Source organism: Anopheles nili, chromosome X, assembly GCF_943737925.1.
Source record: "Anopheles nili chromosome X, idAnoNiliSN_F5_01, whole genome shotgun sequence".
Classification (NCBI taxonomy): domain Eukaryota; kingdom Metazoa; phylum Arthropoda; class Insecta; order Diptera; family Culicidae; genus Anopheles; species Anopheles nili.
The window spans coordinates 11,905,899-11,920,974 of record NC_071293.1 but is presented as its reverse complement, the minus strand read 5'-3'; the positions used below and the strand labels follow the sequence as shown (position 1 = coordinate 11,920,974).

General features: G+C 47.8%; 4 protein-coding genes across 4 annotated transcripts; 3 read left to right on the top strand and 1 right to left on the bottom strand.

Annotated features, from left to right (window-relative positions):
- The first annotated feature begins 1,006 nt into the window (after positions 1-1,006).
- On the top strand, positions 1,007-3,005 carry LOC128728980 (pancreatic triacylglycerol lipase-like). Its single transcript, XM_053822630.1, has 5 exons — positions 1,007-1,106; positions 1,176-1,444; positions 1,513-1,668; positions 1,736-2,514; positions 2,581-3,005. The coding sequence occupies exons 1-5, from the start codon at positions 1,007-1,009 to the stop codon at positions 2,867-2,869; spliced, it is 1,593 nt and encodes a 530-aa protein (XP_053678605.1). The 3' UTR covers positions 2,870-3,005.
- Positions 3,006-4,387: 1,382 nt separating this feature from the next.
- Positions 4,388-6,475, top strand: LOC128728740 (pancreatic triacylglycerol lipase). Its single transcript, XM_053822384.1, has 5 exons — positions 4,388-4,517; positions 4,755-5,032; positions 5,103-5,264; positions 5,336-5,984; positions 6,069-6,475. Exons 1-5 carry the CDS (start codon positions 4,388-4,390, stop codon positions 6,473-6,475), a joined length of 1,626 nt encoding a protein of 541 aa, XP_053678359.1.
- A 480-nt stretch (positions 6,476-6,955) lies between these two features.
- Positions 6,956-14,580, bottom strand: LOC128729267 (guanylate cyclase soluble subunit beta-1). Its single transcript, XM_053822932.1, has 11 exons — positions 14,445-14,580; positions 14,065-14,138; positions 12,567-12,667; positions 11,956-12,480; positions 11,470-11,805; positions 11,289-11,400; positions 11,053-11,212; positions 10,897-10,979; positions 10,280-10,826; positions 10,041-10,198; positions 6,956-8,170 (listed from the first exon to the last, which is right to left on the bottom strand). The coding sequence occupies exons 1-11, from the start codon at positions 14,445-14,447 to the stop codon at positions 8,038-8,040; spliced, it is 2,232 nt and encodes a 743-aa protein (XP_053678907.1). The 5' UTR covers positions 14,448-14,580; the 3' UTR covers positions 6,956-8,037.
- On the top strand, positions 8,867-10,032 carry LOC128729268 (uncharacterized). The gene is made up of 3 exons (XM_053822933.1): positions 8,867-9,188; positions 9,259-9,472; positions 9,552-10,032. Exons 1-3 carry the CDS (start codon positions 8,867-8,869, stop codon positions 10,030-10,032), a joined length of 1,017 nt encoding a protein of 338 aa, XP_053678908.1.
- Positions 14,581-15,076: the final 496 nt, after the last annotated feature.

The window sequence follows — 15,076 nt, the reverse complement described above, 5'->3', positions numbered from 1 at the left end:
AATATTTTGCACATGATCAGGCTAGACTCTTTAAACATCCGCTTCCAGAAGTCGGAATAACCCCAGGGGGCTCCTGTACGGGTTTGCACTTTGAATCGGAAAGATATTACGACACAGTCGAATGGCGTGTCCTTGTCTCATGCAGTAGGTCATTGTTGACGATAGATAATAGCAAGGTCATTACTTCTTTCGAATGCAGGTGAATTGTAAAAATGTGTAGGGGTATTATTCCTTGAACTCCTTTACATTGTAATAAATGCGCAATGAAGCCTGTCCGCCTAAGTCATGAGCTTCAGATGTGTTTTTCGCCTTATTCGAGGGGTGGAAGTGACTTCCTCAACAGATGCGATGCATTTAAAAGTAATTTACTGCAGCATCATTCAATTAAAAGATTACATGTTGCCGCGTTGAACCGCTGCTTCTGCTGCTTTTCGGTGAAATCGGGCACATCTCTAGCGGCCGGAACTCTTCTCAGCATCCGTTAGTTCATTCCTTTTTAGTCTATGCTTCAAGAGCCTCGCATTATCATCCACCCTAGGGACTCTCTTTTCATCTCCCGCGTGGTTTCGGGAGCGTGAGTAGCTTTGCAGAGTTCTCTTTGGCACTTGCATGATTGCAAGTGCTACTCAAAGCTAAATAGCTCGCTCTGGGATGGCTTCAGATCAGTAACAGGATTCCGCTCACAGTGAACAGAACACGCTAATCCGAAATAATTTTGAGGGAAAAATCAACGCGGCTAGTATACTTCATAAGAAATAGTTTTTCGAAGAGATTGGTTTAGTAGTTTCTATGTGAAAACTGTGCAATGCGAATTGAGCGTTCGTAAGGTGGATATAATTGCATTGAACACACTAAAGCGAAGTACCTTCAATCAAACGCAAAGATCGACACATTCGAGCTGCAGCCATTAGACAGAAATAAACACGGGGTGTTAAGTATAGCTATAGCCTGTTGCAGTCAATGGAACGTGCTGCGTCATTGGTTATTCTTTAAATCACTTGCTACGATGATGGTGAACAACACAGGCATTCTGTTTTCCACATTGGTAGTTTTAAGCAACAATCTGAGTGATTTCCGTCCGAATGACACATCGAAATCTCCTACAGGTACAACCAAACTCGATCGCCGGCTACGTCTTATGTTGCTAATAATTTGTGATCTTTTCCACGCTACAGCGGATCCGGATTCGGCTCCATGCTATGGCATGTTTGACTGTTTTCCTATAACGTTTCCTTGGACCAGCGTTCGGCGGCCTATATCGCTGTTTCCAGAGGATCCCTCGAAAATCAACGCCACGTTCGCGGTTTTTAATAGTCAAAATATGTCCTTCCCGAAGTACATCGACATTGACGATCCAGAGACAGTACATAGGGCCGGTATAAACCCAGACGGGTTGATTTACTTCATTACGCATGGTTTTCTGGAGAGAGGCAGCACATTATGGGTAGGAAGATGAATGCTTGTTCTAAAAACATTAGTTTTGAAGGTGTGGTTCTCTTTGTCAAACTCTAGATCAAACAAATGCTTGAGGCACTGCTAGAAAGGGATCCGGACGCTACTGTCATAGTGATAGACTGGGGAAATGGCTCCAAACCTCCGTACAACCAGGCGTGTGCCAACATAAGAGTGGTGGGAACATTCGCAGCGCACGTCATTGAGATGATAATGGTACGCGAATTAAACGAAAAATGAACTTTAAATTCCGGCAGAGTAATGCAATTTGCTTTTTTCACAGCATGAGCTAAATCTGCCCGATCTGGACAAAGTGCACATGATCGGACACTCGCTCGGTTCACACCTATCGGGGTACGCCGGTTACACGCTTCGGGCTAACTTAAGTCTACATCTTGGCCGGATAACGGGTCTGGACCCGGCAGAGTTGGCTTTTAGTGAAACCAACGAGATCGTCCGGTTGGATCCAAGCGATGCCAAGTTCGTCGATATCGTGCACAGCGATGCGACACCGTTTGTGTCAAACATCGGCCTAGGACTTCACGAACCTATAGGCCACGTGGACTTCTATCCAAATGGGGGCTTCAACCAACCCGGCTGCCAGCAGGACCTGTGGAAACACTCCCGCGACCGCTTCGTTTCCAACGTGTTCCATTTCCTGAGCTGTAGTCACTCGCGATCGTACAAGTATTTCATCGAAAGTATTAAAACCCCCATGGTGGCCGTCGCGTGTGACTCGTATGAGAAGTATCAGAGTGGGCAGTGCTTCGACTGTACCGCAAATGACGCCCGGTGTGTGGAGTTCGGCCTCAACAGCTCCACCGGTTACAACCAGCTGGTCCTGCGAGGGAGAGTGAATCCACTCAGACACGTCCCGTTGCAGCTGTTTTTCAAAACGAACCCCAGCGAACCGTTCCTGACGCAAAACTTCAAGATCACCGTTAAGATTTCGGACTCCGCTAGGAGTCTAGCACATGGGCCCGAGATTGGTAAAATCTTGCTGTACCTCCACGGTCTCGGAGATGCCAAACCTAAGCAGATCTATTTCAACGAAGAACCTATGTGAGTAGTCCAGCGTACTGGTCTTGGTAATATGTGATAAAAATACTGATTGAATGTACTCTACAGATTGTTCGAGCCGGGCCGTGAATACTCCAGCATTCTCACGGCGTACGGTAATGGTAGACCGAAATCTATCAGCGTTGGATATGAACACGATATGAACCTGCTAAACCCATTCACCTGGCGTCTGTTCACTGCATCACGAATCTATATAGAGCACGTGATGGTGTTCACTCATCAATCACTCACGCAGCGCATAAAGCTGAGGATGTGCCCTACATACGACGTTCCAGTCACTACCAACGACTTCATCGTGATATCCGATTTGAAGTGCAAACCGCGCAATCGTCCATAACCTTCCCCTGGTGTATTCTAACGATTCTTCATTTCTACGCACACATCCTTATCGCACATCCTTGATCATCCAGCACAGTGAAACGCAACAAGCCTTATCAATGCAATGTATTACTATAGAGATGCTAAATATAAATATACACTACCTACTTAGTTCTAACTTAACCAGCCTGTTTTTTTTTATAATTGTATTGCCGCACTCGCAGCAGATTCAAGGCAATCGCGTGTATGATAAGCTGCTCTCGGGCACGGGCAAATGTCAAAATCCGGCTTCTGCCCTGGTTTGACGCCGGAACGAGTCCCTATCCGGGACGAAGGGCACCGCGTGTTGTTGAGGCAATGGACTTGCACCGTATTTACCAATCAACAGCGCGTTTGAACTTTGTCTGGACGTCCGCTATCAGTGACGTAAATGCCAAAGTCATACACTCGCCGATCGCCATTGCCCATTTGCGGAAGCTCGGTGGGTCGAAGGCTGCGTATATTTTTTCTGCTCTTTTCTATTGAAGGGACTATCGAAAGCGTGATGGACCGAAGGGTATACGATTCCATGTGGTTTTCTTCGGCGTCGGGGGTTCAGGATGGTAATTCTAGACTTTGGAGTAAGAGGACGTTGGAGTTCGACAGCTGGTTAATGTGCTGGAATGGGGTTATGGTCTTGTCATGATGCCGCTATCATCACTAAGTCAACGATCGCATTTTCAGTTCGATAATTGTCTGCAACGTCCATATGTTCATAAGGATCTATGGGAGGCGGTATTACTACACGGAGGATTAATTTTAGTCACAACTTTATAGATCTTATTTGTTTCTAAATAGGGTCATCATTAAAGCCATTATTAATTTAACCTTGAAACGTGCACGTGTTAATATTCAGAAATGTATGCGAAGAAAAAAAAAATGTTTCGATGCAGACATCAAACAACGTGTTCCTCTTTTATTTTAAGCCGTTTTGTGATTCTAAAATCGTAGTTACGTTTACAATGTAATTAATAAACGTCCCCAAAGTAAATAAAGAATCCCCAACGCTCTATAGGAGCTGATTGAATGCGATTTCAACATCGGGATGTCGACACGCGTGCTAGAAGCAGTGGAGTATTTTTTAGATTATTTCTTACACGGAAACCCTCGCCTGTTTCTAGGACTGGCGCTCTCGCTCGTCGTGCAATCAATCCGCTTATCAGCTGTCTTTGTCTCCAAGACATGGGCCGATGATGAATCCTGCATGTGTGTAACTTATTTGAAATTCATTTGATTTCAGCGCACTCGATCGGTGGGTGCTTGTTTTTTTTCCCTTTTTTATGCTGAGGTGACTAATTGTTCGAACGTGGTCAAAGTAGTCCGCCTTTCACCATTAGTTGGGTTGTAGACATTCGTGAGCTCGGTAAGACAGAGGGCTTACGATTGGGTGTGTTAAAGTAGTTTTAGCTGTTAAAAAGCAGCAAGTGGGCAAATATATGTGCGTTGCGTGTTTTGCATAAAGTGAAGTGTCCACGACGGTGTTGTAACACGATCAACCATGGAAATAGCGAACCACACCGGAATTCTGCTGCAAACTATGCTGTTAATGGCAAACCATGAGTACAACAACTCGTTAATGAAAGTCATTCACAATCAACCACTGAGTACTGAGAATAACAAGACAAGTGGTAGGTGTCAACAACTGTAAGAAAAGCTTGCAAGGGCGCGTTACGCATTTCAAGAGGGTGAAAAATAGATCACAAGTCCGGACAAACAATGTCAGTCATCAGTGGCTTTCGTTTTTGTTTTCATTTACGATTGGGCGACCTTGACCTGTTCGTTATTCGTAAACAAGATGTACGAAGTATTGAAGTTTTGTCTTTTTTTCATTTCCATTTTGTTGTTGCTCAAACAAACGTGCGCAGGAGAGTTCTCTATACCAGAGGATGTGCGATGTTATGGTGTATATGGATGCTTTCCGATCACCTATCCCTGGATAGACGAGAAACGACCGGTGGCGTATCATCCACAGACACCCTCACAGGTGGACGTTCGTTATCCTGTGTTCGTGAAGTCCAACACCAGCCATCCGCAGTTTCTCGACATCAATAGTCCGCGTAGTGTACGGAAACTTGGCATCAACCCTAGGGGTCGGATCTACTTCGTGACACATGGCTATATAGAGTCAGGCGATCGTCCCTGGGTATGGTTCGTTGCTTCGTTGCCTCGACTCTCCCAAATCTCTGACTCATTCTCTGCCTTTCGTCGAATAGATCCAGCAGATGGTGAACGCCCTTATAGACAACGATCCGGACCACACGGCCAGCTGCGTCGTGATTGACTGGCGAAAGGCATCGAACCCTCCGTACACACAATGTTGCGCCAATATCCGACTTATCGGGGCGATTACGGCGCACGTGATACACCTGCTATATGTAAGCGGTTGGCAGCAGGATTCTCATTTGGGTACGTTCGAGCTCAGTTTTGGTTTGCTCGCTCTTTCCAGGTTGAGTTGGGATTAGAGAACTTGGACAAGGTACACCTGCTGGGGCATTCACTTGGGTCGCATCTTTGCGGGTACGCTGGCTACCATCTGCAGAAGGACTTCGGTTTAAAATTAGGCCGGATTACGGGCTTAGATCCAGCGGAACCATTGTTCTCAGACACAGATCCTCTGGTGCGGCTGGATCGCAGTGACGCCCAATTTGTGGACGTGATCCACTCAGATGCTTCCGAGTGGGTGAGCAAAGGTGGCCTCGGGATGTACCAGCCAATCGGTCACGTCGACTTCTACCCAAATGGAGGCTACAACCAGCCAGGCTGCAGCGATCCGATGAACAAGTTCATCCGCAAGCACGATGAGTCGTTTTTCTGGGGCTTTCAGGAGTTCTTCGGGTGCAATCACCTGCGATGCCATCAGTTCTTCACGGACAGCATCGTCAATAAATGCCCGTTTGTGGGAATTGGGTGCGGATCGTATGCTCAGTTCCTGCGTGGTGAATGCTTTGAATGTGACCGAGACGGGCACTACTGCATCGATTTCGGGTTAAAGGCGAAGGAGAGCTACAATCGGCTGATCGAGAGCGGTGTCATGACAGAACCGAACGCTCCGTTGAGTGTCTACATGATTACGGCGGCTGATTCACCGTATTGCCGTGAGTAGAACTGATCTGCTGAAACCATAGAGTATGTTGGGCAGCGCCTAGTCGTGGATGATACTCAGTTGAGCCTTCTTTTAGGATCACACTTCCGTGTTACAATGAGCGTCTCCAACGAGGACGAAAGCCTGATCCATGGCGGCGAGATCGGTAAGATGTCACTGGAGTTGTACGGTGAAGGAGGTGTTAGATCTGGCAAGATGGACTTCTCGAAGAATCCGGTTTACTTCGAGCCTGGAGGCAACTACTCGGCCATACTCGCAGGAACTCACGTTGGGAAACCTCTCAAGGTGATGCTTACCTGGGAATATCGCACGAATCCGCTTAATCCGCTCACCTGGAGGCTGCTGATGGTGCCGCGCGTCTACGTACAGGAGATTCAGGTTCAGCTGATGGAGATGCGTACGACCGTGCGAGTATGTCCACTCAATAAGGCTCCCGTACGAGCGGATATGGATAATGAGTTCAAAAGAGATTATTGTTCGTGAGAAAATGCTCGTTGAATTTTTTAGATATAAGAATATCCGCTGTTATAGGCGTAACTTAAGACGCTACGTCATTAAGAAGGAAGCTTAACTGAATGTAACCAATGATAAAACTACAAAATTATACTTGGAAAAGGTATCGCGGGTATTACCTTACCGAATTACAGGATTTTTTATATATTGATTGTAAAGCTTTTGCCGAAAGCTTGTAACAGCGCAGCTTTTTTACATCAAAGAGCTTTATTACATCAAAAGAAGAAAGCTAGAAGAGCTTTGAAAGCTTTCGGTTAATTTTCATTAGGAAAAGGATGTGTACAGCGAAGCTTTACGAATGACTATTACTAAATTAAACTGAAGAAAAAATCGAATAATGCACACGACCAATTCGAAAGGGTTAGAGTTTATGTTTGGCAAGATCATGTTATTAACGACACTTATGCTAACGTATAATCTGCCGGTGCTACACCACGTTAGAATGTAGAGAGGTTAGTTAGACTTTATTTGTTTGCTCTGGTATAACATCTTTTGTTTTGTTTTTTATTATGTTAGGAATCACTCACATCTAAGCATGATGCGCTATCTCTCGTAGCATACCGCCCGCACCTCGGTTAGAGTTGTTTGTCCGTTGATGCAAATGTATCGATGAATGTATGTATGATTGCGCGGTGTCAGTGTGTAGGATGAGAGATAGAGACCGTGCGACGTAGTGTCAATGCTGAAATGTTAATGGAGTGTATCTCTAGACATCGGATTCGCTTGTGTAACGCTTACTGTTGCTTGTCTTTAAATAGCTTAATCGCGCAAAATGGCTGTTGGTTGTTCGGGTTGGCACCGATGTTGCATTTCCACTAGTTGTACATCTATCACGATTGGCCCGTTCTATTAGCTACTGTTTATGTTTGCGTCAATCTACTAGATCTTTAGAAGACTACCAGTTTTACCTACTTGCTACACTTGTAACGAAAAAACTATACCGCTTTATAAATACTCTCATTGTACAGCTATCTAAAAGGCTACAAAAGTATCTCCACGGCCGTGTAATAGCGGGACTGCTCAGCTTTGGAGCGCACCAGGTGGTTTTGGGAAAACGATGCCACCGTGTGCACGTGCCGGTGCATCTCTACCGTGGAGATATCTTAGGGTTAGCCATCGAACAGTCTAGCATATCAAACAGTGTTGGACAGAAGGTTCGTTTCGAAAGCCTCGTTCCTCGTGCCCGTTCATGCTCGTAGAACAAGTACAGCTCGAGCTCGGTCCTGGTCGCACGGATCTGGGATCGCTTTGGCAGAAGTACAAAAGATACATCTACACTAGTACATTAAAGTATAGAAATTAATTTTTCTGTTTTGGTTTTTTTTTGTTTTGGTTTTTGTCTTTACACAATTTTGTCACATCGTTACAACGAATGGTCCGCCCGGCGCTAGGCGTCAAACATCTATAAATACACCGCTCAGAAGAAAAGCTATCAGGTGTCGCCGATCGGCGATCGGTTACGTTCGAGAGTTACGGTCCTCCGGTAGGAAGTGTTAGCGTCTTTTGCCACGCATGTTGCATGTTTGGGGAGTCTACTTCGCTGTCGGCGCCACCTTGCGTGTCAGGAACCAACAGTCCATCGGTTCCGGTTTGCCCTTCATCACGACCGGGCCACGATATTCCAGGTTGAACGAGGGATCGTGATTAACGGGATCGCAGAGTAACCTGACAATGAAAAACATACAGGAGTAGAGTATTATTGCCTCCTGTTAGTAATGCTTGGAATTCAGAGAGGTATTCTAAGCGCTATCGTTATCTAACGCTCTTATCCTTATAACAGGAGCATGTACATTTTCGACTAGGGAATCAACAAAGCAAAATTAAAAGCTTATATAATCGAACGCACATTCGCCTAAGAGAGCACATGCCAGTGAAGAATCGTTTGTGCTGTCGAACATAATCAGCAGGGATGTCCGCACACAATATCTGCATCGATTTCCTATACGAAGGTCATTTACGCATGATGTAAACAGTGCGTTCTATTTCCGACATCACCGGTCGTCGGAGTTTGTGTCCGCTTAGCACAAATCAATAGCATGAGCTGGAGCTTCGTTTCCCTCTGGGGTTTACTCGGTTGTCCTCGCGCTGGCGCATGTGAAACACCTGCATCGAAGCCATATAGCTTCCCGACCTGCCTAGCTAGCCATTGTCCGTTCGTTTTCGAATTGGTAGATTTTTGTTGTGTGTTTTTCGTAGACCATCTTCGAGTTGCTACGTTGCATGGCTTCACGGTGGCGTTTCCCGACGTCCTTACAGTCGGCCTCAGTCGCCTCAGTCCACGATCAAAGTCCAAGCGCGAGACAGCGCCCTCGGCCACGGATTGTTGAATGAATTATTGATCTGAGTGCGTTTGGTGCTACAATGGAGTACGTGTTCGACATCTTCTTCGAGGAGTGCTTTAACAAGATGGAGCGCAGCGGGCTGATGTCGCGAGCCGGTCGGCGGGACATCATCAGTCACCTGAATTCTGTTATATCCGGGTGCATTCAAGGCCGGCAGACGGCTTCCACGCAGCTGGCTGTCGGACTGGCTGTTACTTCCGCGATCGAGTACCACAACCGCATGAAAGGCGATAACTTTTCGGTATGCCTGATGGGCAAATACCACAATGTGCTGTACATCGCCCTGCGTATCGCGTGGGACTGGGGCCTGGAAGATTCGGAAATTGTACGCAATCTGCTGGGTGAGTGGCAGGTGGCTTGGACGTTCATGTGCTGGATGAACGACTGATGACTTCGTATTGCGGTTTTCAGAGGAGATCTTCAGATGCGAGCGAACCTTTGAGCGGCTCTTTTTGGGTGCGTTATTTGGCTGTAATGCTCCCTACTTTATAGCTGGCTGGAAGAGTGACTTCAATGACCAAGATGAGAATCTGCGTGCGGTCGTGTTCTTTTTGCACCATTCAGCAAAGGCTCGAGCCACTTTTCCGGCGTATTCTTATGCGTATCAAAAGCAACGTGATACCAAGTAAATCTTTTCAGCTCAGTTTCTTCGTTATTGGAAAGATTGTTGATGTCTTGTGCCTTATGTTGCGGGATCCTTTCAGGTTTATCGACGTGCCAATTGATTCGTGCGGAAAGGCATCACCCTTGCGTGTGGCGCTTCAGGCATCCGCGCCTGATATCGTGCTGATACTGCTACGCCACGGTGCCAATCCCTGCCCGGATGATGGAGGCGCAAGTCCGATCTTGAGTCTTCTCGATAAACTGGCGGAGAACGAGAACCGGTGCTACCCACTGCAATTGGTGTCCTGTTTGAAGCTGTTACTGCGAACGTCTGTGATGGTTGAGCTGCCGTATATACCGCATCTATATGTGGTCCGGAAGGAGATGTTCCAATGCAAGTATGGCCAGGTGCTTGAGGACGGATTGATACCTTTCGACCAGGTGTTTGGCATACCAACGCTGAAGCACATCTGTCGTTGTACGATACGTACCGTGATGCGGGAAAACTTTCAGCTGCCCGGCGGCGTTGTAAAACTACCTCTTCCACGCAAGCTACAGAAATATATAGATCTGCTAGACTGAACACTCACTTGTACGTGGTTTCGCTGATGTTGATGTGACCTGGTACGCCCGTCGTCTCCGTGCGGCTGGTCAGGTTAACTGTGTTCCCGAACAAGCAGTAACGCGGCATCCGATTGCCGATAACTCCTGTGACGACCTCGCCGGAATGGATCCCTATGGTGATTTTCTGCGAATGGGATGTAAAGAGGGTCTTGTGGGTAAACTCTTCATGGACCTGTAAGGCCCTGTAAGACGAGGATATTATTACCACCGCTTCTGTGCCCATCATGACGTTCTTTGCCATATCCAGCATGTCGAGTGCCAGGCGAGCGATGCACTTGGCGTGGTTCTCGCACTCATCTGGCAGCCCGGACACTGCCATGTACTTGTCACCGACTGTCTCCACCTTGTAGATGTTGGAGTTGCTCTTCGAGTCCGTCAGCTCGTCGAAGATGGTGTACAGCTCGTTCAGCATCTTTACGATCTTCATCGCACCCTCGGCGTCGGTGTTGGCCGAGCAGTATTGCCCGAACCCAACGATCCCGGAGAACATCAGCGTTACTGAGTCATACCGTTTGGGGGCGACTGGGCGCTGGTGCCGCAGTTCATTGGCGACTGTCTTCGGCAGCACGGAATATAGCAATCGGTCCGTCTTCTGCTTTTCGCTTTCCAGATCCCGGTAAGTTTGCTGTAGCCTGTCCGTCAAGATTTCAAGGTTGGTGGTGAGCTTATACTCGGCTTCGAATTTCTCGCTGAGCAGCACCAGATCACGGGAGGCGTCGTGCAGCGGAATGTCAGAGATGTGCAGGCCCTTTCTATGATATTGAGAAAGAGTATGGGTTTATGTAGGTGTTCATTCAAGCTAAAGAACCACCAAGAACGTACTTTGTCAAATCGTCGAGATTCATCACACTAGGGTAGCACTGGAAAAGTATCAAATCTGAGCCTGGAATGTACATCATTTGTCCCTATTATCAGAAGAAAAAAAACTCATTAAAATTTAGATGTACACTTTTTATCAACGACATAAATTTCACCTACCTTCAGTCTTAGATATCTCTCGCTTTTGGACATCACGCCCGCTTTCGTCTTCAGGACGTAGATCGTGTTGATGTGAGCCAGAATGTTTTCGAAACTCAGCTGCAAATGCGGCCGAACTGCCTCAAATAGCGCTAGCAGAGGGCAATTCTTCTCGCAGATCCTGCGACGGAAAGAAGAGATCTACCTTAGCATCTTGGAGGAGTGTGTGAAATGGCTCGATGGTCTCATCTACTTACCTCGGTATAACACGTGAAACCGATCGTCCTGCCTGCACAATGTGCATGCTCCGGTCGAACATCAGGTGAAATGGGAAAATCTTACAAAACGTCATGGGCGAGATCATTGGTTCTAGAAGCAGAGAAGATCAGGTCAGTTCGGCAGAGCTAAGGAGTGTTGGTACGTTCTAAGAATATACACCTTTCGCCACGAGTTGACACTCCGCCTGCTGGTCCTTCTCGTCCGAGCGACGCGTCGGTGTTTTCGGGCCGGATATCTCCGTTATTAGAAACTGGAAATGATCCGACCGCTCGACGGGGGCATTTCCGGCCGCATTCGTCTTCTTCCACTCGTCCCCGTGCGCTTGGCTGCTATCACAATTGGTATTGGTGTCTTTACTAGATTGGCTAACCTCACCGTAGAGCGGTATACTATTGCTTCCGTTTTGACTACTGCTTATGCTAAGTTTATTGCCATGACAGGACGCCGACTCGGTAGGTTGCTTGAGCGCGGTAGTGCTCTTGGAGGTGGCTAGATCTAGCATCGGATTGGGTGATGGGCGGTTCGGGACGTGGATGTGGGGAATTTTGCGGGCAGGTAAAAGGGATGAAAATAGTACAGAGAGACTACGCGTTAATGTGTGGTTCTCGAGGGGCGAACACGCTAGCGGACCATGATGAAACCTACTATTTAGTCTATTCGAAAAATAAGATTCACCGTACGTTTTCGAGGCTAGAATGCGCTTGCACAGGCCCAGGTTGGCCAGCTCCGGCATGGCCGGATCGAGTGACGTAATAGGAACTGGTTGGGCCGGTGCCACGACTGGTGGCCGCGTGATCTTGACCGGTTCGGTTGGCTTTGCCGGTTCGGGCTCAACCGGATCACCCTTACGCCGGATGATCTTGATCTCAACGTCCACACCGTGAAGCTTCGATGCGACCGCTTTCACGATCCCGATCACGATGTGCTCTAGACCCGGACGTTCCGAGTAGTAGTGAAGGACGAGCTGTCCGTTTGTCTCCGTGCAGCGGAACGATGGTGCTCGCATACCCGGGTAGAGTGTACCGAGGTGATCGTGTAGAGCATCAAGATTTTGCAGGAAATCGCGAGGTGTCGCACCGAGCACCTGCAGGATCTTATCGTAGCCCGAGTCCTGGCAGAACTCGAAGAATGTTTTACCGAACAGCTCCAGGATGTCACCCGCGGGAATGTCTGCAGCAGAAGAAGCATTTTGCGTTGTTACGATACGGACATACATCAAAACACTAAATGTGGAACACCTTCACACTGACACTTACTGAGTATGTCTACGGCGGCTTCTATCAGGTTGTACGTTATGTCATCTTCGTAGATCTGTCTCACCAGAAACTGCCCCTCCATACTAACCTGTGCCTTTTTCCTATCAACGAACAAAATCCGGCTTAGTGAGGAGGTTCTAAATAATAAAACGAGCGCCTAATGCGGCAACACGCACGAGTTAAATCATCCTATCGGTCACAAAAAGCCATAAACCTTCACCATCTTGACACGCGGATGAATGTTATTGCAGAACCGCACATTGCGGAGGCAAACAGAAAGCGATATTAAATTTCTGCTCAAATTACCCGTCTGCTCTATTTGCTCCGATTCGCATAAAAGAAAACCACCGGACATATCAAATTAAACTATGAGTAATAGTTCGTCGCTCGCAGACAGACAGAAGGAGTGCGAATTCTACCCCGAGAGGGCGTGCGAGAGGCATAATGAATGTTTTTTAATAATGCACCAATCGACCTCATGAAAGCCTTAATTAAAAGCATTGCACATAAAACGCTGTATGCGTGAGAGAGGAGCAAAAAAGTGGCACTTCGAATTTTGCAGCATGCATTCGTCTCTTTGGACGTCAACCATCGTGTAGCTGTCGGTGCAAGGGATAGCAGACGTGCCTGGTTTGAAGAGTGTTCGTGCTTTCCTCGCTAGGATGCTGACGACAGTTGATCGCATTATCATACGATTTAAATTATTCCCCAACATCGGAATGCGCCCTGAACCGGAGAGGGTGTTCATTTCATCCCACCGGATCAGAGCCGACAAATTGGGCGATTTGTGTTGTGAACGCTCGGATGCAATGCAACATATTGCATCTGGGTGCATCTCGCTGCACCAAACGAATGGCTGCAGTTGAAACGTTGCCAAAAAAATAGCTCGAGAGTGTGAGAGCAAGCGAAAAATCGAATAAGGCTAGGAGTTTGGGAGCTGGCGCGTGTCGACAGCGTGTCTTCGCCATTGCGCAAGAAAAGTGCAGTTGCCGCCAACCAGCCGGGAGGTCGGCCTGGAGGACTATCTGCGATTGGGCTTCTGCCAAGCGTCGAGCCACTTTCGACACTGCACGTTCGCCCGTCTCATGGGGTGGCAAAAATTTATCGCTCGTACGAACGCGAAGAACCGCAATCGAGGACCTCTAAGGCCTTGGTAAACCCACCGGGGTTTTAAAATGAGTCCCGAAGTAGGTCAGCTAGGCTTGCGGAATTCAATTAACTTCCGGGGCACTAGCAGGCGCAGGCTAATGCATGTGTTGTACTAACGGAACATCGAGGAGCTGTTAGAGCGCTTGTTCGAGTGTTTCTTCGAGGGAGAATTCACATGCCACACGGCACGGGGTTAGGGATATGGTGGATGCGCTAAAATCTCGCACCACTGCTAGAGAGAGAGAGAGAGATAGAGAGAGGTCTCGTAACACCTCGTAACGATGGGGGAGGTAAACCATTATCTAACAGGCTACCAACGACGCCGATGTGGCGTGGATTTGTCACTTACTTTATTTGTTCCCATATATTTAGACCGAAGTTCTTTAAAACTAGCAGCTCGAGCGCGTAGTTCACGAATCCGTACTAGTGTTCGGGGCAGGACGTAAAAAGAGAAAGAGAGAAAGAGAAAGAGAGAAAGAGAGAGCAAAAAAAGAGAAAAGAAAACGAGAATGAGCACACGGCGAAGAAACAAACTCTAAAACGAACGCTGTTCTGCAGAACGTGTGCGTGTCGGAGTTTAGAGCGCAAGATTAGCCCAACCGAAGACCGAACCTCCGGAAGGCTAATGGCAGGGATTAATGGGTGCCTTGCCATCCTGACATCTATCGGAGAACCGCTCAATCATTCGCCTTCCGCATCCGCATCCGCATTCTCATCCGAGCTGCTTACCATTTTGGCCTGTTCCGGTTAGGTCGCCGCGTGTGAGAGAAAGAAAGCTCGCTTGCTGCCGCGAGTGGTTCTCGGTGTTGAGGTTGCGAATACACCAGCAGTTGGTCTAGGTCATCCAGCCTGGCTGAAACAGCTGCCTGGACGGACGGGCGGGTTTTTTTTCTGCCGTCGTCACGCCGAGGGCCGTTTTTTTTTCCCGCACTGGCTCCTCGCAGGTGTGGGAGTATGTTTGTTGTGAGTGTGGGTGTGGGTGTGGGTGTGAGTGTTGGTCGTGTCTATTTGGCTACCCCCTTTTTAACCCCCCTCTGAAACCATTCACTGATCGAGCACCATCACTACACCCGGCTGTGGATAGACGGATGCGGATGAAGAGAAGTTAATTTGATTGATCTGCGTCCTGGGCTGCGACCTGTTCCGAGCGCTGGAGCGGGGGTTTTTTAGATTGTCCCAGCTGATTGTTCCGCTTCCCGCTCGGTTTGTTTGCAGGTTGCAGGTGTTGCACACTCATCGTTACCCAATGGCTGCGGGCCACCCTGTTGTGGAAGGTTTTCGGATCGATTCTGAGACCCGTTGCTGTCCCGAACAGGCAAACACGGTTCTGTCGTGGCTAAATGCGATCGATCTACCATTCC